Here is a 26,279-nt window from a genome sequence, read left to right on the forward strand (position 1 = left end):
CCAGCCTGAGCCTGGGCCTGCAGGGCTTGTGTGGGGAGCCCAGGCTTCTGCTGCTGAGGTCCCTGGAAGCACTTCTCCAGAAAGAAGCAGTGCAGCGGTGTCTCTCTTGCAGGTAGCAAGACGGTGTTTCACCTTACCCCGTGGCAGCACAGGAGTCAGGGACATGCTGCTGGTGCTGGTCTCCACCCAGCCTCCCCAGGACACCTGGCAGCCACTGATTGCAGACATCAGGCACAGAAGGCTGACACCGTACTGGCACTTCCCATTAGCACAGGCCACCAGCAGAGATTTGCATGGGGTTACCAGCAGAGGAAGAACTTCAGGACAAGGAAGAACATTGGAGCAGACATCTGCATTATGGTCCTACCCTCCATCAAGGCAGCAGTTGCCACAGCTTGCTGGAAATCAGCAGTTGCTGACTCATGTGGGACACCAGTTGCTCTGTCCCAAACCAATCTGAGCTTAGGAAGATGTCAACAGTTTGAAAAATGACAGTAGCTGAACACAAATTCCCCCATTCCCTTATTACCTTCTAGTGCTGCTGCAGCGAGGCTGGAGCAGCCTGTGATGCTGATGGTGCCTGACAGCCAGTGCTGTGAAAGTTGCCTTCTCTGAGACAGCATCAGGACTGATTTCTAACCTTTGTGTCCCTAACTGAGCATCACCATCAATACTTTACTACAGTCACCATTCATCAGATCATTTCAGCCTGGGAAAGGGCTGTAGAGCCACAGCCAGGCCCTTGCTGACCTCGCCAGTATCCTGCCCTGCCTTGTTGCTAGCTAACCCTGACTTGGTGCATTTCTTAGGACGCTGCTTGCTCTGCGCAGCACCACTGGGGACTACCTGGGGATGTTATCTGGGACTGTGGTTTCCCCAGCAAGAGAGGTGAAAAGCCAAAGCTTGGAGAGACAAGTAATGAAAGAATTTTCTGTTGGCCCGCTGGCTGTCCCTTACATACCTACCAAAGAGAAAGCAGGGATAAAGAAAGCCTGGGCTAGAAACAATCATTCTTTCCTCTCCTTGCCTGTATTTCCAGTTGCCAATAGAACTCCTGCCCAGAGGTCTGCTGCTTGCCCATCTGTCGTAAAACAGATCTTACTGAAAAGAAATGAAGAATTGTGTCAGCAATAATGATGCAAGAATTTATTAAGCAAGTAGGGAAAAAAAAGTGATCAAAGTAAAAAAAAAAAAAAGCAAAAACCATTCAGAATCAATAAAGATTGCATCAACACTTTTTAAGCACTGATGCCTCAGGAGAAACTAACCTCTACTGTTTGCTCAACAAAGGACAACTACAGATTACAGCATGGCAGCAACCCCACAGGCATCCTGTGGGTCTAGGAGGCCGCCTCTGGCTCCCAAAGCCTTGTAATCATCAGTGACTAAACAAACAACTGGAGAGAAGCTGGGCTCTGTGGGGGAAGCTGCAACTATGGCACAGAGAATACCTAGTGTGACATGGAGCTGTACATCTGTGCCTGTAGGACACAGTGGATCTGGGTTAGGGGGCTGAGTAGCTTGTCTTCCGAATGATTTCAACCCTTGTATTTCTGACCTGGTTCTAGACCAGATCTCAGATTTCACAAATGCTGAACTGTTTACTGGAGAGTGGGAAATGAAAGACTACAAGGAATGAAGCTGAACTGTTTGATTGGTGCCAAAGCTGTTTCTCTTACACGGTGCAGCAGAGATGGCCAGAGATGTATTTCCCGTAGATCCCTTTATCATCACTTTCACCCTCCCAACTAATGTATCAATGTTACTCTTCAGCCATTCAGCAGGAAATACCTGGATGGTGAATTCTTCACTTCATCCTCCCAGAAATTAAGGCAGCTTGGTTCTGATAGAAGGGTGGAAGATCCATGTGTACACTCAGGCACAAATGATAAAGCAGTCTCCCTTTTTCGCAGATGTTCCAGATCTCTTGCATCAGAAATGGGTCATCTGGAACCTTAATTCAGTTCTCTTCCTAACTGCACCCCAGTCCTCATTTCAGACTGCAGGTATGTATTTCCAAAGGTAATTCTGATTACTTTATCAGAGAATCAGAGGTTAGACTTACCTTTTTGCTGTTTAACACTGGTGTGGCACTTGGATATTACAAAGCTCACCACCTCAGAAAAACCTATAAATAAGGGAAGGCCCAAATCCATTCACTTTTTCATAATAAAATTTAAAAGCCATTTGTAAAATCAATGGCATTGTATCCAGAGTTTTCTAGCGAGGAGTCTAATTGGTGTTTTGTCACGAGATGCAAGTTCCACAAATCCACCTTGCTGCCCCTGCCTTTACAACACTTCTAGTTGCTGGCTGCAGGGGAAGAAAGGTCCTCAGTATTTCTGGAATGCCTTTACTCCAGAAAGGACTTCCAAAGGAGTTAGCAATCCAATCACTGGCAATTCTGCTATAGAAAACACATTTAAAAGCAACTGTTCACCTTGTCATACTACTAGAACTCTATTAACAAAGATTCAACAAATACTTATACAGTGTCCTCATACCAGAGGGACAAATGCTGGCACCTGACATTGATCATGTGGTTGAGTAGAAGTCAGAAAACATTCCAAGCAAGGAAACTCACATTCAGATTTCAAATGGCTCAATAAAATAGGTGTTAAGTAGCTGGCCATCTTTATTACACTATTTCTTTAGGAGCTTACAATGATGGAGACTTACTGGGGAGTGTAGGTGCCATGTTGGATACACACCCTCGTTGAGATGTAAAGGTCCTGTTCTGCCTTTCACTGCCAGCCAAAATGGTGCTGAATCACCTACTGCCTCAGAATTACTACCAGTGACTCCTGATCATACTGAAGAGGCTACAGAAGAGACATTTAAAAGACAAAATTCTACACCTGTAACTAATGGGCCTCTACAGAGGCACTTGGATAGAATGGACAGTAACTCCTTTGTTTTGTCAGAGACAAGGCCCATAGGACTGAGTGCACCTCAGCAGGTCTGCCAACGCCACCAAGTTGCGTGGTGCAGTGGACAGTGATGCCATTCCAAGGGACCTTGACAGACTTGAGCTGAAGGCCTGTGTAAACCCCACAAAGTTTAACAAGGCCAAGTGCAAGGTCCAGCACATGAATCGGAGCAATCCCAAGCACAAATACAGGCTGGGTAGAGAATGAACCGAGAACAGCCCTGAGGAGGAGGACTTGGGGGTTGCTGGTTGACACAAAGCTCAACATGACCTGTCAATGCGCACATGCAGCCCAGAAAGCCAGCTGTATCCTGGGCTGCATCAAGAGCAGTGTGATGATCAAGGGAGGGGATTCTTAAGCTTGTCAGTGAGTCAACTGCTAAGTAACCACCTGGAGAGCAGTATATCCTTCTCAAGTTATTGTACAATGTGGTTTCCTTTTTTGTTTTATTTATTTTTTTAATTCTTAATTGTTTTGCTGTTGTTGCTGGTTGGTTGTTTGTTTTTAATACAACGAAGGACGTACCCCACAAGAAAAAGCAGAAAGAGTCCTTATGGAAAAAAACAAATATATTGAACACATACCAATCAAATGGTACAGATATGGGACTGGCTTTGATTTCAAAATTTAAGTAGAAATAAAAAAGATGTAATGCAACAGCTGTTCAATTTCCAAGTCTAAATAGGCACTGTAAAAAGACATTTCCGCTTTCTCCAGCACACATTCCTGTCTAAACGCTCCCACTGAAACCAACTTCTAGGTTCCCAAACAAACAAAAATAAGAAGCGCTGGGAACATTACAGTAAAAGTTAATAGCCATCCATCCACCCACCTCCTTACAAAAAAAGCAAACAAAAAACTTCCCCCCAAATACAACCTTTCAATGCTGCTGTTTTGACTGGAGCAGAATTGGAGAATTTACAAAGGTTCAAAAGCACCCAAGGCAAGTAGTACAATATAATTTGTTCACTAACTTGTATTGGAAAGGAGATTAAAAACATTGAGATCTGCAACTCGGTACATAAAACTGCTGTCCTGAATAAAGAGAAATCTTTCAGAAAAGTTTTACAACTTGGTGGAAGTCCAGGACCCAGCTTTAGGCATCATTAATTGACGGGGTTTAATTCTGACTTGGTTATAACCACTTTTATATACTGTACATCTACCCTAGTTGGATCAGTGTCTGGAACTGCTCACTGGTGTCCCTTTGAACAACTGTAAACTAAACCATAGTATGCAACTCCATAGGAAGCTAGAGATCAGGTGAATATACAGCCAGTTATATCTCCCCTGCTTCACGCTCTTCCGAGCTCCTCGGGTCTTCCGACCGGCCGTTAGCGCTTTCGTACGAACGCTTCTTGTCTCTGAAATCGTGCGGTGACCTCTCTCTGGAGCTTCTCTCTTTGTCACGGGACGTTCTATCACGATCTCTTGAACGCTCTTTGTCTCTGGAAGATCTTTCTTTCGAGGACCTGAAAAGTGCAGTGAGTTTGAGCATCAAGTTAGTCACAGATCTGCAGCTACCAAACAGCATTTTGATTTTGGATTTTTCTGCTTCTCCCAACCCAACTTCAGATTTATATCAATAGAAGCACAAGAGAAGACATCAGAAATCATTCCTCTCTTCTCCCTTTCTTGCTTCCAATTTAAAAAGACAAATATTGTAGTTTAAATTTGTCCTCTAACATTTAATACAGAGCTCACACTAAGGTCAACGTGCTTCACTAAATCTTATTTTCAACCTCTGTCCTCCAGCTCTTGCTAACAGAAGTTTAATTGAAATCCCTCCTCTAGTCTCTAGCTTGAAAGTCCAGCCTCTCTCAGATAACAAATTACAAGCCTAACATGTTTAAAAATGGGAGTTTGACTAAAAGCAGGAGGAAATTAACTTGCACTCATCTGAAATGAGCATAGTGCTCATTTCAAAACAAATCTGTCATCTGTGCTACAATTAAGTTTTGGTAGAAGGATTATCCTTTGTCTCACTTGGGGTGGTGGTGGGTTTGTGGTTGTTTGGGTTTTTGGTTTTTTTAGATATTTGATAATAGGCCTTTTCAGAACCTCTACAACAGAGTCAGAAGGGAGCTGTTCTGTTAAAAATCCACAACATTTTAAGTTAAATGAGCTACCTGAACTGTATTAGACACCCTCCCTTACATTCCCTCAGAGAGTGCACCTGCTGTTGAAAAACTACATCTCCATTTGAAGATGTGCTTGAAATCATAAGAGATTATGATTATACATAATTTCACAGAAAATGTTAACAGCATGCTATGAAGCTAGACACTAATTTCTTAGTCAAAAAATCTGATGTACTGGTCAGTATCAGACTGTTCTCTCTCCACTTACATAAAGTTACTGTCATCACCTCAAAGCTTCAAAATTAACATTTGCAAAATGTTCCAGCACCAATTTCCTTTTATAAGCTCACCAAGAAGTGATCTTTCACTTTAGTTCCTCAGCTGGAAAAAATACTTTCCCTACAATGTAGTGTTTTGCAAGACTTAATTGTTGCAAACACTGAGATTGGGACCATTCCTGTTTAACATCTTTATTAATGATCTGGATGAGGGAACAGAGTGAACCCTCAGTAAGTTTGCAGATGACACCAAGCTGGGTGGAAGTGTTGATCTGCTTGAGGGTAGGGAAGCTCTACAGGGAGATCTAGATAGGCTGGATGGCTGGGCCAAGGTCAATGCCATGAGTTTCAATAAGGCCTAGTGCCAGGTGTTGACTGACAGTGGCTGAACATGATCCAGCAGTGTGCCCAGGTGGCCAAGAAGGCCAATGACATCCTGGCCTGTATCAGGAACAGTGTTGTCAACAGGAGTAGGGAGGTGATCATTCCCCTGTACTTGGCTTTGATGGGGCCGCACCTCAACTACTGTGTCCAGTTTTGGGCCCCTCTCTACAAGAAGGACATGGAGGTGCTGGAGAGGATCCAGAGGCAGGCTACCAAGCTAGTAAAGGATTTGGAGTCCGTCTCCTATGAAGAACAGCTGAGGGATCTGGGGCTGTTTAGCCTGGAGAAAAGGCAGCTCAGGGGAGACCTTACCACCCTACAGCTACCTGAAAGGAAACTGTAGTGAGGCTGAGGTTGGTCTGTTTTCCCTAGTGACAAGCAATAGCACAGAAGGAAATGGCCTCAAGTTGTGCCAGGGAAGCAAGACCACAGCAAAAAGGTTCTTCAGTCACTTGAAAACACAATATACATACTTGTCAAGCCAATTTTTTGCTCCTACTCGGAGAAATAAGACATATGAGCTGCTAATGATAGCACAGCAATTGTTTCTCTGAAGTTCACAGTAATGCACAGTAATCTTTGTACCAAGGACTCTTCCAACACACGTGTGTCTCCATTCCTTCAGGGCAGAAACCAACATCAGCAGATGTGTTTCCAGTACTGCATATTGTAAGGTTGAAACCTGGCACCCTGAAGTACGTTGCATTTTTTAACTCATTCACACACACCAAGGCTTGAAGGGCTTATCCTTTGACAGCATCGTGCAAAAGGACACCAACTTCATATTTAAATCACCTTGTGCTTTTTCAATTCACCTTTGGCAGCTGAGACTTAGAGGTTTACTGTTATATGGACAGCACCAACTGTTATACGGACTACCCCATTTCTTTGTTCTTAAATATTTATCTGCCAACATACAGAAGACAATGCAGCATTTACATTCTGCATATCATATTGGAGAGTTTTAACAACTATGAGGAGAATCTCAGAACAATCAATCAGTATCGTTTTCTTTGAAGGACTGAAATTGAGTCCTGCAAGGCTTGACTTCAAAGTTGAAGAATTAAAGGTAATTTGAGCATATGCTCTCTACGTTGGTTCATCCAACTGAACAGATGTGTAGATTCAAAGAAGAATAACTACTTTAAGATCACAGGTTTGAAGATTTTCTAAGCTGCCATTGTGAGTGTCCTGAAGAGGCAAGCTCTTTAGGATAACTGCGGACAGGTTACAATCAAGCTGGAAATTACCAAGACCAAAATGTTGATTTTAGGACACTAAAGAAGACCCTGAGGAGTTTTAAATCTGAGGCACTACTGATCATATCAGCTAGAGTTCTGGACAGCTATATTTTATCCATCTGCTACAAAAAAGAAGGAAAGACTTGGACCAAGTCTGTCTTCTATGCTCTCCTACAGAGAGGGACTACAGGGACTACAGTCACCTATCTACTCCAGGAAGACAAAACATCATTTTTATGATACTTGAACACATTGAACACATTTCTCCATTCTTGTTGATTTAACTCCTAAAATCATTTGACTTATAAACTCTGCAAGTACAGCCACTTCAAAACCAGATTTTTTTTTCCTGCAAGAACAGTCTGTCATGTCAGGGTTTTAAGACTGGGTGCCCCATTCACTGTATTGTACTTAAATCTGTACCACGGTGGCTGACCTATAGAAGAAAGGAATCCTGGTTATTAGCAGACGTCCCTGCCAGATGCTTCATTGTGAAATTCCACCACTCTTCTAAATTATGCTTACCTCACTTTTCTAAAATAATCTAGCAAAATCTCAGGAGCAGGCAGCAATTTAGTCATTTGAAAGCAACACCCCCAGACTGCTCTCTTCAATAATCCTTCAAAGAGGGGTTGAGTGACTTTCCTTGCAAAGCAATATTTTCAGATGCAATGCAATAAGTTCATTATCAGGTATATCTGAACTTGTTTTCACCTAGCATGGTACACAACTGATGGGCTTCAGTGGGAACAAGAGCCCAAGGGAGAAACCCAGTGTGTGACAGTAAGGTGGTAGTTGATATCTTTGGGTTCAAACGGAGATCAACCGTTTCACTACCTATACTACAAGAGGCAACACCTTCTATCACTTGTCCAAAACAAATACGGTATGTCAAACCATAAACAGGCTTTTCAAAGTGTAACAAACCTGAGACAGTCTCAGAATGTTTTTAAATGACCAAGTAGTAAACAGAGACTGAACCATAGTACCAAAATATTTATTTTCATCAGAAGCCATCAGGTACCTCTTTTTGGAGCTGCGCTCTCGGCTCCTCTCCCTGGAGCTGTGCCTGCTTCGATGGTGGCTGCGGCTCCGGCTGCGGCTGGTGGAGCGAGACCTGTGCCGGTGGCGCTTCTCCCGGGATTTGGAGCGAGTCCTTCGCTTTCGTTCCCGGGAGGCTGAGCGAGATCGATGGCGGCGGCGATCTCGGGACCTAGATCTAGGAACAGAAAGGACTTCAACCACACTGCGCATTCATCTGCCTGCTCCATCAGTGTACTGGGAGTATCAGGCACTCTGCAAAACAAGTCTGTATAGAGAACAGTCTGCAGCATTCAGAGCTATTGCATTGCCCTATTGCAGCAAAAAAAGGGGAAGCAACATTAGCAATCATAGAATCATAGAATGGTAGGGGTTGGAAGAGACCTTTAGAGATCATCTAGTCCAACTCCCCTGCAGAAGCAGGTCCTAGATCAGGTCGCATAGGAACATGTCCATGCCGGTTTTGAAGACCTCCAGAGCAGGAGACTCCACACCCTCCCTGGGCAGCCTGTGCCAGGGCTCCCTCACCTCAACAGTGAAAGAGTTTTTTCTTATATTTAAATGGAACTTTTTGTGTTCCAGCTTCATCCCATTAACCCTTGTCCTGTTGCTAGATACAATAGAAAAAAGGGAAGTCCCAATCCTACAGTCTCCTTTGTGATGACTGTAGACAATTTCACTGTTAACTGAGGACTGTACGGAGTGCTACAGCGTAGTCAATTTGAGCTTCCAAAAAGATTTAAAATTATGGGTAGAAATCTGCTACTCAAAATCTTTCTCGGGCAAAGTTGTAGAACAGTAGTAGTTGTAGATACAGTGATCACAGAATGGTTTGGGTTGGAAGGGACCTTAAAGATCATCTAGTTCCCACTCCCCTGCCGTAGGCAAGGATACCTTCCACTAGACCAGTATGTTCCAAACCGCATCCAACCTGACTTTGAACACTTCCAGAGATGGGAGTAGACACAATCTCTCTAGGCAACCTGTTCCAGTGCTTTCATCACCCTGACATCAGAGAACTTGTTCCTTAATAACCTAAATCTACTCTTTTCCAGTTTGAAGCCCTTGTCCTGTCACAACATCATCTTGGAAGAAGTTCCTCTCCAGCTTTGTCAGCACTTTTAGGTACTGGCAGGCTGCTATAAGGTGTTCCTGGACCCTTTTCTTCTCCATCCTGAAAACAGTGATAGGGATCATCTCACGGAATTTATGTATTATGATGTTCTAAGAAAACAAGACTATATCCTTCCCTATAGCCTCTATGCTAAAATAAGCCTGGAAGGTTATAATCAGTATACAAACTCATAGTTTTCTTTCTTTCCTTTTTTTTAAAAAAACCCCACTTTTCAGTAATACCTCTCTGGTGAGCTTCCACTTCGTAAGTCAGCAAAAAAACAGTTGAGAGTTAACCTGGTGCTAAAGATTTCAAAAACATGGGTCTTCATCAAAAGGTATTAACCATAAACTTTTGTTTTGAAGAAAGTGCAATTCTCTGTGTTTCAAGTGTTATTTGGGATAAAAAGTTGCGTTATAGTAGTCACAAAATAGATGTACATGTTATGAGCAGCATGGTGATAAATACTGTATAAATACACAGTCAGATGACTACGTAATACAATGCTTTGCCTGTAAAGATGGACATTTTAAACTAATAGTGCCAGACAAAATGATATTCTAGGTTGTGAAAGGCTGGCTTCACTCATGGTATTCCTTGTCTGCAGATTTATATACCTTTTGGTATGCTTGCTGTGGGATCTGGACCTGGAATAAATGGAAAACAGTAAATCAATTCTTCTTATAGAATCTTATCATCAAGTAAAGCACAATTTAGTAATAATAAACCAGACTAGTTGACCTGTCATTGTATTTCTTATTTTACTAGCAATTATTTAAAGGTCTTTTATTTGATGTTACTATCTCTAAGACTTACCAGGAAACACATCCCTCTGACAAATGATTTCTGTTTGTTGTTTTTTTTCACGTATTTTTGAGCTCACCTCACTACAACCCCAAAAGAATATCTAATCTGCTTTTGTATTCCCATCCCGCCCATAGAAAAATCTTACAGTTCAAGTCAGGATTCTCTTATTTCTTATTAGGCATGTATTAAGATTTCAAAAGTTTACACTGTTAACCTCTGAAACTAACATGTTCAGTTCAGATTCCATTCCAGTATATAGCCTTATAAGGCCTGGAAGCAACTATTTCATAGAAGAACAGGGAATTACTTTTCCTCAGTCATCAATTCAATTACTTTCAATAAGGAAAATCTGTAACATCCATAAAGAGAATAGCTAACACCTAACATGTTAGAAACTCACATGTGTGCAAACTCACATCTGTCAGGTCTCAAAACAAGGTACATCCCTCAAAATAATCTTATGTAAAGGCCATTTGTTCAAACATGTAGAGACACTTTTATCTGTAGGTTTTTAAAAGGGCTTTTTATAAAAACAATTCATGTTTTGAGTTAGGATATGAAATTCACTCTCAATTCTGTTAAGTGTCCAGGGAATGCAGACTTGTGTTTCGGCAGATTGAGAAACGTGTATGAACTACATCATAGCTTTCCCATTACACTTAAACACGTCATTATGCATATGCAATTAAAATAGATCCTTACCTCCTTAGTTTCTCCCTTTCTTCTCTTTCCCTCTCCTCTCTACGCTTCAGACGCTCCTGATTTCGTTTCTCCTGTTTATCAGCCACAATCCTCTGAAAGCAAAGGAATAGACTCATTAAGTTACATTTCAAAATTTCTCAGATTAAGGTGTTATAAAAATAATCTAGATAGGTAGTAGTCAGTTCTTTCCCTCATGTATATTCCCTTTCCCTTGTGTATATTACTCCCTCTCTCTTCCTCAGTCTATATGTATTTTTTGTCTCTCCAAGAAACAGTAGTTATTGCAGAAGAGCTGCAGCAAACAGATGGTTGTTACACAAAGACCTGAAATATGTATAATAAAATCAAGTTTTCCACAAAAGGGAATTCAGAGCAATAAAAGTCATGCCTTTATTTTGAGTGTCCATGCCAATTCTATCTTTTGGTCGCTGGGGAAAGGTAGAATCAGAACTGGGAGAGTTAATTGTTTTATTAACTCCTTCAGCTATGCTGTGACAATGAAATCCTTTGTCTTAAAGGACTTGGTTGGGCTACTTGTTTCTGTATTGTGAACATGAGACATGTAATTAAAGAGGATGCTTCAGCTGACAGCCCCCAGGATGAACTCACTACTCCTGGGGACAAGGCACGCTCAGTAGAGCGCCCTCAGATGTGGAACTCACAACTGGAGATCTGGCCAAACCCAAGTCTCGCCACCTTCTGGACATGATGCAAGAAATTCAACTCTTTGTAAAGACCTTCTTCTGAGATGTGGAATTGCCACAGCAGCATCTTGATTAGATCTCTGAGGAGAGCTCTGAGGAAGGAGGGATAGTTATTGTTTTCTTTTTTTGTTAGCGAAGTACTTCGAAAGATTATTTATTGATGCTTGGGAATGTGAAATAATTATCCATGCATTTTTTTTCTGAATGGTGTAAATTATTTCAACTCTTTATGTCAAATTCTATCTATACTTCCTTGCACAGTATCAGTAATTAAGCTACAGCAAGGTTTCTTGTTCAACTGACTCTTTGCATAATTTCATGTAGGGATGAGAGGAAGCACACACAATCTATTCTAGGCATCCAAGGTTTAAGTTACAGCAGCTATATTTAGGAGCCTAAGTTGCCAATACAGTCAACAGAAAGAGCTGAGCTTTCAAAAGGGTAAGTCACAGTATGCAAGCAAGACAGCTGGAATATTATGAAATATAAACCAAGCCAATTTACCCAAACCCAGTAGCAGTATTTTCTGCTTTTAGGGCATCAACTCATTTAGCTATTCTCTTTAGCGATTTGTACAGTTTAAATGCTTAATTCAGGCTAGAACTCCACAGTTTGCATATTAATTATTATAATAATAATTTAGAATCATAAATGGCATCCAAATTAGTGTCCAAATCCATCCATTTGAATACTCTAAGTCTAGAATATAATTCTAGTAAGACTTTCTTCCAGCACATGACTTCTGGTCAAGATAGATTGTTTAGGATAATATTCCAACTGCATTTCAAACATTGAAGCTGTAGAGAACATGCAACCTCCCTGTACCAATTATTTGAATAGCTAGCCTGACTTCGAGATATACATCTTTTTGTATTCTGACTTTGGATAGCTACAGCCTTGAGCTGTTGAAGTTTATTTTTTATCTATTGTCAGTTAAGCTTCTAAGCCTTCAAAAACGACTTCTTTTTTTTAATAAAAGAGAAATCTCCTTTAGTTGTCGGTTACCTATGGTATGGAAGTCACCTCCTAATCTTTGTCCAGATAACATAAACAAACTGCATTTTAGTCTTTCACCATAAAACAGGCTGTTTGAGCTCCAAGAATTGCTGCACATCTTTTCTTGATAACTTTGCCGAGTGTTATCATCCTCCTTATATTTTGGTAGCAAAAATGAGGATTTCAGCAGCAGCCCTACTAACGTTTTATCCCAACTATATAAATAAATGATCACTTAGGCCCACTAGATGATCTTGTTTTTTCAAGAGCCTCATTATTCTTTTAGCCAATCAACAGACTGAAAGTAAAGTGCATTTGGCTATCTCCTATGACTGTTAAATAAGTTTCAACATTGCTGTCATTCAAAATACAGTTCTTCATTTTTCCAAGTGGAATTGCACTCTGTGTTCCCAGGATGCATCACTTTGAACACGTGTTTAACATACTTCAGTGCAAAAGAGGCCATCTCATCAAATTATTCAGATAACTGATATTAAATTAGAATGTTTAGTGTTTTGTAGACTAATGAAATTACAAATTTGAAAGTAATGTGAAAAAAATTCACACACTCTGAAAGAATTATTCCATGAAGGCTGCCTGGCAAATAATTTAACAAGAGCACACTCACACACACATATGGAAAATTTAGAATCATTTACCCGGAGTTCCTCAAGCTTCTCTCTTATTTCAATAAATCCTAAATGTAGTTTTCCTCCAAAGTGGTCAGCAAGTCGTCGATCATTGTCATGAAGCCCTAGGTAAGCTGAGCATACTTCACAAACCCGGAGCTTTTGCTGCTGAAAGCTGGAGGCAGGCATAGAATTCCTGTATACTTCCTAGAAAAGAAAAAGAGACCTGGAATTTGCTGTTATGTTTCAAGGGGTTAATTCACACTATTCATAAGTCAACCTTCTCATTAACACACAAGACAGCTTCCTTACTTTGGAGGTAGTTCACATTTAAAAGCAAGAGATAAGCAGTTGGTTTTGTAAATTAAACAAAGTGGGGTGATTATTACCTTTAAGATCATACTACTTAGAAAGGTGAGCAACTTCTCCATATGCAACAATGAATAACTGTTAACATTAAAATTACTATGTTTACAAACTATGAAAATATTACACTAGTTTTAATTCTGAAGCCAGTTTAAAACAATAGCAGCTTCCTGAGAAATCTGCCTGCATTTTAGACAGTAATTAAAGCAGTGAACACATGACAGGCAAGCAAGACTGCCAGCAACCCCTCTGGTACCTTTAAAACAACTGCAGACATTTGTTTCTATAAATTTAAGTGTTTTGGTGAAATATGATAAAGGAAAAGCTCTTGGTGAGTTTTGTCACCTGAATGTCACTTGCCTCATACACAAATCATTGACTTTCAACAAAGACAATGGTTCACTTCACTGAAACTTTCCAGTATGGGCCACATCAGCACACCATGAGGCACAACAGGGTTGTCACAGCAAGAGCTGTCAGACTGAATGAGGTTAGTCAGTCCAGCAAACACACACACACAACTGTAGTGTCCACAAATACAACCGGTCAACACAGCTAAACCAAGGTAAATGCATCACATGTGGAAATGCATATATTTTTGATAGCATAGCAATATATTTAAGGGTAGAATCTTTAACTTTACAGAATGTTGCAGAGCGAATTCTTTAGTTTTATATGAAGCAACTAAGGAAGTGACAGCAGTTAAACCAGCTTGCATTACACAGATGCCAACCAATCTAATACTAGATCCTGCCCTGTCCCTTCCCCAAGCCTCACACAGACAACTTACTTCTGCTTCTCTCTTCTTTACCCGAGCCTTCTCCACTTCATCCATTACTTTTTGAGATTCTTCCACATTCCCATCGGCTCCAAGCTGTTCCACTTTGGCCAGCAGTTTCCCAATTTCTTCATTCAATTCATGAACTCTTTCAGCCTTGAAAGACGAGGAAATGCTTAACACAGGAAATGCTTCTAATTACGGAAAACAACCTGAACTACTACTGAGCCATTATATGCAAAATCAGTAGGACAGGATTAAAGAAAAACACACAGAGATTACTTCTCCAGGTAAAGTGAAACAGAAGTTGCCTCATGTGAAAACACACAGAGAGAAAGGCTGAGATGTCAAATCTCTGTAACAATTCCAGAGTAGCATTTTGCTTAGAAACATCAAGGAATTCACATTGTTGCCTATACCACATAGTCTTGCAAAATTAATATTTGTACAACCGTTCGTCCCAGCACGTGCACGTATGTGCAGAAAACTGAAAAAAGGGGTTTTGACAAAAAACCTTTTGACAAAAGTCCAATTAAAAGTATCTAGAGAAAATCATATAAAATTTTGTTCATTTTATGGATGAATTTCTGATCAAAGTGTGAGAACGACCAACATTTGTATGGTGTGACATCACAGATAGTCAAGTTTCCTGAGCTCAAAAACATGAGAGAGGTCTCTTCCTTGTGTCCTCCTCTCCACGCTTTAACAGCAGTTATGGGAAGGACAGAGAAAACATTTTTTTCCCCTCCCCACTATGAGGTCTCAGATCAGATAGCTTGCCATAGCCTTAAGTTGTCTCCTTAGACAAAAAAAAGAGACCTCCAAAGAGACTTCAGTAACTAGTTTGACATGCTTACTTTAGCTGCAACTTCAGCACTAATCTCTTCTTGGGTTTCTGCAAGTCTTTTCTTCGCCACTTCTGTTCTCCTGTCACAGTCTGCAATAAATGACTGCAGGTGGTCCATTGCCTAAAACATCAATAAGAACATTGACCAATGCTGTCAAGAATGTGAATATTTCATTAGCCTTAACACTTTCCAGGTTTAAAACTTTAACTTCTGTATATTTTTATTAGTGAAACCTTTCAATAATCTCAGTTTGTGGTAAATAATCACAAACAGTAATACACATCACTTTCAAAATCATTGTCTACACGCTGTCAATAGTTGTGTTTGCAGAAATTTGGAAGTGAATCTGTCTTAAGCGTTCTCTAAGAAGTAGTAAACATTTCTAACATGCATTAAAATTCTTCAAAGGATATTCAGGTTCACCTCATTCAGCCAATACAGGTAATATTGCAACTTTTTTCACTAGGGTTTTAAGCTACCAAGCCTATTAACCCCATACATCCTAATAACAACAAAAAACCCCAAACCTTTCTGCCCTGGTGAAGACTCAACTTCCTAGTTGAGTTCAAAACTGTATTACTCAAGTTATTGTGTACTAAGACATAGCATATGATTTGTTACCCTCAACACAAAATTCCTTTCTTCAATAAGCAATTTAAGACTCTATTCCAAGTCTACACACCCTTGACATTTGCTTGGTGTTTGAAAACACTAAGACAGCATCCAAGTTGATGATAATCTGTTCTGTGGAAGGGTATTACAGTTCTACCTAGAAATGGCTACCAACACAAATAAAATACTTGCCTCTAACCATGCAGAGGCATCTATCTTTTATGTAACTCTGCCAAAGGTTTCTCTGCCTCTTTCTGCAAAATTACTTTCCAAAAGTTTTCCTTCTATGTGTACTTAGCTTTTGTGTTCACTTTATCTACTTAGGCACACAAATTATGCTTTCTCTCTGCCATTAAGACAAAATACATACATCAAGCTCAAAGAAGAAATCTTGATCTTTGGATGCTATTTCATAGTCTGCCCTTAATGCCAGGTCATGCACCTTCAGACATTCTCCAAGGTCCATTCTCTAAAGACAATAAAAAGACAGAGGGAAAATAGTATGACTTTTCTGAAGTGTTGCAAAGAATGAAGTTAGCATTATTTTTTTTTAACAGTCAAATATTGTGAATAATTTCCCCCGTGGAAATGAAAAGACAGTTCAATAAAACTGTAAGACAATAGTAGATCTTTATAAGTAAGCACAAATCTGAAATAATAAGCTGTTCATTCAGTTTGCTTTTTATCTTACCACGATGGCTGTTTGCATTATAAAGTATCCTTAATGCTCTGCAAAAATGTTTTACTGAAAGTTCAAAAAGTGCCTGAAACAGGACATCCTGTATTGACTTAAAATAGCTTAGGAGAACCAAATTCCCTGCAAATCACTGGCAATTCTATGTTCAAATGCTTGATCTGAGCTGCCTGCAGACTCTATAGTATTTTTTCTGGTTATTTCATCACCTGAAATAGCTACAACCACACCACCACCCTAAGTGCTGCTTAAAAACTGGTTTTGAAGCATTTTAAGTAAGACAAGACAAAAATTAAATCTCATCAAAACATTTTGTACATGAGAGAAGATGAGCTGAATGTTTGACTATGGTCAAGAGTCAGGGAAGAAAAAGTATAGATATTTTACAAGTCATCTCTAAAACCATTCCAGAAGGGGCAGGAAGGAAGCATGAACCTAAAGTAAGCAGGCTGTATCATGTATCTTGCATACAAGGCCCAGAAGAGTGCCCAGAATCTTATTAGGTAAAATCCACTGGTTTTAAACTGAAATTTGCGTACCACATGGCACGAGCAATTCTACTTCAATCTGCTCCCTGAAAAGTTGTTTGATAATCAAGACACAGCAATGTGCATATGACAAAATGCAAACCAAGCAAACAAAATCAACTTCCCCTACAAATAACAACAACAAAGTGAAAAACAAAACTCCCCAATTATTTGTAATGAAAATAAAACTCAACAAAACCAAGGTATCCTCTCTGCAAAAGCAGTGGTTGATGTATAATCACTGAAAATGATTCTTGTGTCGCTTAAAACCAGCATCATTTTGCTGTTCACATTGCTCACTTAAGGAAAATGAATCCTTTCTAAACATTGAGAGCATACCATGAAAGTAGAACTATGACAGAAAAAGTTGTAGTTTAACGGTTTTAGAACCAAAACTAAAATGTATTAATAACTTCTGATGTGGGTTTTGTAAATAAAAGATGAGTATTAACTCAGAAACTGCTGCAGGTTAGTTTGTTGCTTTGGGATTTTTTTGTCTTTTTTTTTTTTTTAAGGAAATAAAATACTTAAATGAAAGTAGCAATTCATGCCTCACAAATATAGCAAAAAAACCAAACATCAATTGCTTCCAACTCCTCTAACCATCACGCAGATGTTCCAATAAATCAATTCAAGCAATTTTCACTGAAGTTGTTGGTTGATTTCAAATGCTACAGAATAAAAACATTGTTAAAACACAGAACTTTGCATGTGAAAACTTTTTAATAGACTGTTGATATTTAAATACCCTTCAGTTGCTATAAATCTGTTTTCTGGAAAACATTTAATTGCTACACTAAAGAAAAAGATTGGTGGGTTTTTTTTTTTGCAACTACACAGGATCTCAGCAATTTTGACAACCCATGCAAATCCACAAAGACCTTGCAACTGACAAATGTACTGCAGGTGTCTATTTCCAAGTTACTAGATGCTGACATTATTTAAATTGCAGGACTCTTTCGTGAAAGTACTGCAGTATTAGCAAATCAATATGAAAGAATACTTAAAAATTATCAGAAGTTGTTGTTAGCATGTAGCTGTTAGCATGTTGTTAGCATGCAGTTAGTGTGTCACTTAGCGTGTAGTTGTGTCACTTAGTGTGTAGTAGTTGGCAGGAAGTTGGCCTGTAGTTGTTAGCATGTACTTGGCATGTTGTTGTCAGCACGTAGTTGAAATGTAGTTGGCATGTAGTTGGCGTGTTGTGTGTAGCTGTTAGCATGTTGTTAGCATGCAGTTAGTGTGTCACTTAGCGTGTAGTTGTGTCACTTAGTGTGTAGTAGTTGGCAGGAAGTTGGCCTGTAGTTGTTAGCATGTACTTGGCATGTTGTTGTCAGCACGTAGTTGAAATGTAGTTGGCATGTAGTTGGCATGTTGTGTGTAGCTGTTAGCGTGTTGTTGGCATTTAGGTGTTAGTATGTAGTTGGCATGTAGCTAGCTTGTCATTAGCATGTGATTGTTAGCATGTAGTTAGTGTGTAGTTAGCTTGTAGTTGTTAGTGTCTTGGCGTGTAGCTCTTAAGGTGTAGTTGGCACGTAGCTGTGTAGTTGGTATGTAGTTACTGTGTAGTTCTTAGCATGTAGACAGCGTGTATTTTAGCATGTAGTTGGCATGTTGGTGTGTAGTTAGCATGTAGTTACTGTTTAGCATGTGGTTTTTGCATATAGTTGGCATGTATTTGTTAGCATGTAGTTGGCATGTAGCTGTTAGCATGTAGTTGGCATGCCATTAGCATGTAGTTGTTAGCACATAGTTAGCATGGTTGTTGGCATGTAGCTCTTCGCATGTAGATAGTGTGTAGTTTTTAGTGTGTAGTTACCTTTGCTATTGACAAAAAGCAGCTGCAGATAGACTCTTTCCTGAGCTGTTCCTTACTTTCCTTCTGTGCTAACAGCATTGTGTGACAGATTTCGAGACTTGAGGCACCACCTGCAGTACTGCATCTAGCTCTGCAGCCCCCAACATAAGGACAAGCACTTGTTGAAGCGAGTCCTTATTTTGGGGGCTATGAAGACTTTCAGAGGGCTGGAGCACCTAAAGGGGGCCTAAAAGAAAGCTGGGGAGAGACTTTCTACAAGACAAGTAATGGCTTTAAACTAGAAGAGTGTAGATTTAGATAAGACATAAACAAGCTCTTCACGGTGAGGTTGTGAGGCACAGGAACAGGTTACCCACAGAGGCTGTGGATGTGCCATCCTTCAAAGTGTTCAAGGCCAGGTTGGATGGTATTTGGAGCAACCTGGTCTAACGGAAGGTGTCTCTGCCCAAGGAGACGAGGGGTTGGAACTAGCTGATCTTTTAATGTCCCTTCCAACCTAACCTATTCTATGATAAATTATGCATTATTTTAAGTCCTCCTGACTCCACTAACAGAGCTAAATTTTATGCAACTTCACTAGCAGGAAAAAAAAGCTGAGCTAAACACAGGCAGAAATTATTATTAGAGTTCTTCATACTCATTAAAAATTCTAGGTACCTTCAGAACCTGAACTCTGAACACATTTCTCCTTTTAGCCATACTTTCACTTCTGAAGACTTCAAGTCATTAGAATAGATTTTCACCAAAAGACAAAGCCAGCAGTAGTCTTATTTTTACATGAGATATTTCAGTGTTTACACAGTTTTTGGTTGTATAGCCTTATGGACTACATATACACTAATAATGAAGCTAGATAACCATACAGAGTGTAACAAAATCTTCCTTTACCTAGATAAAAACATTAAAATGGAACACTGTACCATCAGTTCACTTTCCTGATACTGGTCAAAGAAATTAAAGAATATGTTTTAAGAGCCTGACGTGATAACTTGCTGGGACAACAGAGCACTTTACAATTCATTACCACTGGGCTGAAAGCTACCAATCAAGGTAGCTTATGCAAACCTAATTAAATTTGCTTTGCAAAGCTGTGGCAGTTCACATGATAAAATCAGTCCTGAACTGACAAGCCCATACCTTACAGAGACTGCATGCTTTTTGTAATACTCAGCAAAGAACTGCATAGGCACAACCTAAGTTTTACCGCTGAAATATTTCAACCAAGCCAATGAGACTACTAGCAAAGAAACTAACTCCACATTAAAACATCTTACTAACACTCATCTGGAGATGTGTGAACTATCCAGACTTCCTCAATGAAAAGATCTAGACAGCACAGTTAGTGAGCCTAAAAAGGACTCAGGCTCCCTTGAGAGGGCTATCCAGTGGCAGGTGAACCGAATCTTTTTCTAGGCTCTGCTGCCTAGATCCCTCCTATCTCCAGTGCAAGCTTCGACACCTAGCTCTTCAGCTGAAACCTAAATTTAGATGTCTTAATCTGGAGCTGAATTCCACCCCTAATAAGCTTAAAGTTAATCATTTATTACAGTACACTGCTAAACCACTGTTTCAATCAATATGGCTTTAGTCAGCAAGAACCCTCAAGAGTTGAGCGCCATAAACTCACGAGCGCTTAAAGATATGCTCAGCTGCAGGACTGAGCTGACAGAGCATACTTTGAGGTCTGTATAAATAAAATGTAAGAAGCAATATTCCTCAAAAATACACATAAATATAAACACAAAGTTAATCCACTGAGTAGAAAGGAGTTTCTCAAGTGTGGTTTTATAAGACCACATACAGTATTTGTGATATTTTTTCAACAGGTAAGCACAATCAAGCTATTAAAAATGCCAGATTGCTGCTCAAATGTTGAACTGCTTGGGCTCTTCAAAGACAGCTGGCGAGCTACTATAAAGATTCACGACATTACTACTTTGAATCTTATTAAAAGTGTTTGCTTTAAATCTTCCCACCTTTAGCTTAGCTATTCATTAAGAAACAAAGACAGAGAAAACTCATTCTTATACACCTTGTAAAAACCACCTAAGACAGCACAGAGCTTATATCCAGAGAACATTGTTTATGGGTCCATATCATTAGAGGGGAGTCATCTCACTCCTACATATGTCGCTTCAGTCCTGATCTTGTAATACAGGTAAACATAAACAAATGCTTTCGTAATGCTGATGACAAAGTAACGAAAGAACCATGGTTTAAAAAAAAAACCCCAAACCACAAAACCAATCAAAAAAATCCCTACAGTCCTGATCATCAGCAACTACTAGGGATAAAAAACAGCTTAAGTAAGCGTGTCAATCCTTTAAGACAAAAAAGTTTAAATAAAAAGTGCTAACTTGGTGTGGTAAATTATTCAATTATTCAATGTCCCAGTAGCCATAGTTTACAAAGTCTTATTAATCTCTCATTAGAAAATTCTCAACCTGAAGTATATGAGCAAACTGACTTAAACCACTGACTGCATGCGAACCAGTGCCTAAGTGATCATTATGAAAAATCAGAGCATCAAAACATGCAAATAAAGTCAGTTAAAAATAAAAGGACTTTTATGAGAGGCATTGAGAAAAGTTGGTTCTGGACAGATACTGTGCTACAACCTTGAACATGACATCACTTCTGAGACCTGAGTTTACTATGTGCCTCACACAAACTTCAAAACACATTTAAAATAAAAATATGATTGCAGAGCACAATAGCTTTGGAATTATAATTTAATAAACTGAAAGAGAATACTTGAATTTTATCTTTGTATTTCTGCTGTCAGGACTCACTATTCTACCTACATCTTCCATGTAGCCCATTCTTCCCCCTGCCCTTAGAAGCAGACCACAAAAAAATCCAAACCCATTCTCTCCCCATCTCTCCCACAAAAATAACACAAGATCACCAGCTGCAGCCACTGAGGCACCTCTGACTGCTTGAATCAGAATTTTCAAGTCTACAAAACCAGAAACCTAGTGGCACAAAACCACATCCCTAAATAAAATTAAACAAAATGGGAACCAAAAGCTCCTGATTTAAGTAGGTAACAACTGAAGCTCATTAACAGTCAACTAGACAAGTCTATCCAGAATAGTAAAGTGGAAGAGGGTAACCGATCCAGAATAAACAGTTCTGTTTGCAACAGTAGTCAGAGGAAAGAATTTAATTTCAAAATACAGCTAGTTCTTATGGCTTTACACTCCTGAGAAAATATTTAGGATGACTTTAAAAACAACTTTGTTGTTCTTTTAAATACAAACTACTCTGAGTAAGACACAGCTCAAAAAAAAACCATCCCAAAGCTCAAAAAAGTAGGAAGCGTTGCCAATCTAGACAATGCAAGTTTTCTAGGAAAACTTCAAAAGTTTACTAATTTGTATGAATGCTTTCCCACCCCCCAATGTTTCTAATGTTAACCAAGAGATAAAACTGAGCAAAGGTATTTGAGGAAAATACCTACTACGGTGTTCTGGAAAAGTCTAGAAATAGCAAAAGACTTCATACAGTACCTTTAAAAATAAGCTCACACTTCATCTAATAAGAGAGGAGACATTCTATCCAGAAGTCTGCACAACAAAGAGAACGTCTCCAATCTTCTAAGAAAAGTATATATGCACTACTTTTACCAAGACATATCGCAGCCTAGGGAATGTGATTTTATTGTCAAGAGAAATCAATTCCCAGGCAGTTAGGGGTATTTGGCCATTAAGGAAAAGAACACACTAAATTAAAAGAGCCTACTCATATGAATCATTTTGTTTGTCTTGCTTTATCTGTGAATGTCCTCCTTGAGTGCTTTTCAGAGTGGGTGGATTGTCAGCAACAGTAATACGCAGTTTGTAAAAATGGCATAGATTATCTTATGACACAAAAAACAAACCAAACCAAAAAACCCAAACCAAAAGGAAATCAAAACTCATGTCCAGTATTTTATTGATAATTTGGTCAATGGAGAGATTTAACCTCATAAAATGTCCCCAAAGAACTTCCTCTTTCGGAAGGATAAGATTTCAGATTTGAGTTTAAAAAAATCAAGTCACTCAATCTTTTGCTACCTACAGATCTTGAATATGAAAGGTGCATCAAAGTTTTCCTATCAGGATTGGAGAAAATTCCATGGTTATCTTCCAAATCAGCAGTAAACTGTTTAGTCACACTACATGCTTCTCGTCCTTTCAAAATCTGCAATTATGAGAGAAGCTCCATTTCTTCAGGACCAAGACCAGGTAAACAGTGGAACAACACATGGGGCCTTGTCTCTTATGAGTCCTTTTCCACTACTCTCATTAAAAGGATTTAAATAGTCATTGCTTCTCTGGACCCAGAATTACATCATGGAATACAGTTTGTGGTATGATGACTAACTGCTTATGAGGAACTAAAAAAATATATTGATAGCCATTGAATAAGTAGTTTAGTTTAGTACTTCAAAGAGCAGCAGCAGAATCCCAGTATGAGACAGTGAGGACTTAAACGAGGTAAACAGGCCTAACCTATATGCTTGCTCTGTACCACAAGAGCCATTATTGCATGATACCTACCAACTTTCAGAGTTCTAAAGAGAAACATTTCTTACTTGCTAAAGACAGCCATTCTAGAAATCTTTAGCTTATCAAAATTAGATCACACTGAAAAGCTGTCAAATGAATCTTTTAACGGTATCTTCCTGTAGATTCTGACCAATGACTCTGTGTTTTTACAGCATATTGTTACATTCCATATCTTCCCCCCTAACCCACTACAATAAGTTATAACCCACTATGATAAGCTATTTTGCTTATCACACAACCAAGAACACCGAACAACATAGCAGAAGAAAACATTCTCCTATTTTTCTCAACATTTTGTTTGAATGCTAAAGCATGAAAAAGTTAAAACTACATATCCACTAATACACAAAGCATTGTTATCAATTTGTTATCACATATAAAAAAAGAATGAATCATGGAACCTTAAGGGTTGGAAGAGATCTCAAAAGACCATCTAGTCCAACTCCCCTGCCAGAGCAGGACCACCTAGATAGAGTAGGTCACACAGGAACTCATCCAGGTGGGTTTTGAAAGTCTTCAGAGAAGGAGACTCCATAATCCATCTGGGCAGCCTCTTCCAGTGCTCCCTCACCCTTACAGTGAAGAAGTTTTTCCTTATGTTTCTTTGGAACCTCTTATGCTCCAGCTTGTACCCGGTGCCCCTTGTCCTGTCACTGGGCATCACTGAGAATAGCCTAGCTCCATCCTCCTAACACCCACTCTTTACGTATTTATAAACATTCATGAGACTTGAAGGTAAAGAAATATGTGCAAGACGCATTATCTTCAGTGTGAACTGTTCTTCTTCCTGTGCTTCTTAGCAATTACAGTTGTGTCTGCTTTTGCAGGGATTGTTAAGAAAAGGGAAGAATATACTATATAACTATTGATCTGTGAGTACAAGTACCAAAAATTAGTAAACCAAGCAAAATTAGAGTATGCACATATGTTTCAAGCCCTCTGATCAACCAAAAATGTTACGGTAATTTAAAATCACAGCTACTTGGGAAGCATATTAGAGGTCAGGTGACAGGTAAGTCAGTTACCAAGTCTACATATTTCAGTTTTCTGTTTTGCAAAGAAATTTAATTCTGTATTTCATTAAGAGGTTCCAGCCAAGTTTGCCATTTGCAATGATACAGCACAAAGACTCAATAATCCTTCAAATAATCCTTGTGACATGTTCTCCAGTCCCTAATTTTCTCCTCTGTCACAGGGTAAGAAAATGTGACAACATGAGTAAGAAAAGCTAATGAAGTGCAACATTACCACTGGTAAGCACGTGATACCACACACCATCATCCCACATCTCTCTACTGGTAATTATAGCACCATAGAACATTAGGTTAAACTATCTATGCAACATAATTCACTTGCCTTTCACAAAGAATAGGTTACCTCAAAGAAGGCACCCCAAGGTAAAGTACATGCACTCTGACAAAGCCACTGGCATGTGACAAAGCCATTTGTGTGCTATTCTCAGGCAGAGGAATACACAAAAATCCAAGTCAAACAAGTCATGAATACACTATAAATGGAGATTTTCAAATGGCCTTAGAATTTGTGACTATGGCACAGTAACTGTCTATTGTACAGTAACTGTCACTATCACATTCAATATACCTCAGCTTCTAGAAACGCACTTTTGAACTTTCAATTGTTCTCACTAAAACACTGCTGAATAAAGAAAAATCACCTCTCTTCCCTATCAAATATTTGTGTGGAATACTTTCTTGGAACTCTTACGCTGAAGTGAAAAAGTAACTTCGTAATTTATACATATATTGTATTTCCTTTTTTTCCCACTAAATTCAACTGTGCCAGCTTAAAATCACTCTGCTACAGCACAATTCATGTAGGTAAAATTATATATTTCATTAACTTTTTTTTAATGTTATAGCAAATACGTCAAATTTCTAAGTAATAATTAGCATGTAGGACAGGAAACTTCTAAAAATTAACTTCATAACCCATAAATAACTAGTTTATAAAAATTTATCTGAACTAGCAGAGAGTACTAGATCAGTACTCGCTGAAAACCATGAAAGTAAAAGAGATATTGCAAAGAACAAATATAATTCAATGTTTCCTAAATCAATGTTCCCATCCTTATCTAAAGAAACCACAAATTGTAGCTACGTACAGTTCCAGAGAGCACATCATGAGGGCAGCAGTTGAGAAGGTGGCTCTTGCACACTCTGTCATCACTGAATTTGATTCGCTGACGGGTCGTGTCACCTGCAATACAGAAATCAGCACATCCCAGGTTAGAAATCTGAGGAAGTCAGGCAAATTTTGCAGGTTACATGCAAAGCGTTAACACTGCCCTGTCACATAATGAAGGTCTATGGAAACTAGAACTTAAAAGACTGTATGCTTCTTTGCCAAATAACACCAAAAACACAAATACATGTTTTAATGCTCTATAATGCTATTTAAAACTCCTCTCACGCTCCCCCTTCAAAAATGCAGCGTGAAAAGTGCTTGAAACTAGAAAGACAGCATTAGCTTAAAAACACTTTGCTACAACAGCATTTGTTAAATGGGCTATATAAAGTTTTATTACGATTTTGCATGAAATAGTGATGTATTTCTATGCAACAACTAGCATATAAAAGCAGCCTCATAAACACAAAATGATACGCATTGAGTCTTCACCGAATCCCACCTGATACTCTGTTATGATTTTTCCCTTGGATGCAATGCACCCTCTTACTTCTGATGGGAGTAGCACTGACTTGGCAGAATAAGAATGATTTTAAATGCTTACAAACCTGAAAAACGTCAGTCAAACATATGGACCATAGCCTATATGCAAAGTTATTTTACAGATGTTTGCATATCTCCATATCACAAGCTTTTTTTTTTTTTCTCTTCTACATGTCGTTTGTTGGGCTGACAACATCTTAATTGTATCTTCATCATGGCAGGTTGTAGATCCTGCATCAGCAGAAGCATCAACCTGCCCACACACTGAGGTCCAATTGCAAGTTTAAATAAAGTCTTCAGAACAATGTAATCAGCTGGTATTTTGGAGATGAGGGTGGATGTTTTCCTTTGAGTCATAACATAATTAACACTATTTGAGATTCAGAAGAGAGATCACTGCTATGGCTCTCTTGTTAAGACACAGGCATGATAAAACACCTTCATCTCTCTCACGATGTATCTATTTATTGATTTTTAAATGACAACTTGT

General features: G+C 39.2%; 1 protein-coding gene across 3 annotated transcripts in view; it reads right to left on the reverse strand.

The window, feature by feature from the left end:
- Positions 1-3,481: 3,481 nt before the first annotated feature.
- The window catches only part of LOC104564046 (putative RNA-binding protein Luc7-like 2), a 35,812-nt gene continuing 13,014 nt past the window's right edge, over positions 3,482-26,279 (reverse strand). For all 3 annotated transcript variants that reach the window (XM_062013741.1, XM_062013718.1, XM_062013726.1), the window contains 9 exons: positions 25,224-25,318; positions 15,882-15,980; positions 14,909-15,019; positions 14,064-14,207; positions 12,938-13,114; positions 10,579-10,670; positions 9,687-9,716; positions 7,939-8,133; positions 3,482-4,402 (listed from right to left, as the gene is read on the reverse strand). In XM_062013741.1, coding sequence (XP_061869725.1) covers positions 4,210-4,402; positions 7,939-8,133; positions 9,687-9,716; positions 10,579-10,670; positions 12,938-13,114; positions 14,064-14,207; positions 14,909-15,019; positions 15,882-15,980; positions 25,224-25,318 — 1,136 coding nt within the window. In that variant the 3' untranslated portion in view covers positions 3,482-4,209. The remainder of the gene's footprint in view (positions 4,403-7,938; positions 8,134-9,686; positions 9,717-10,578; positions 10,671-12,937; positions 13,115-14,063; positions 14,208-14,908; positions 15,020-15,881; positions 15,981-25,223; positions 25,319-26,279) is intronic.

Source organism: Colius striatus, chromosome 1, assembly GCF_028858725.1.
Source record: "Colius striatus isolate bColStr4 chromosome 1, bColStr4.1.hap1, whole genome shotgun sequence".
In the NCBI taxonomy this organism is placed as follows: domain Eukaryota; kingdom Metazoa; phylum Chordata; class Aves; order Coliiformes; family Coliidae; genus Colius; species Colius striatus.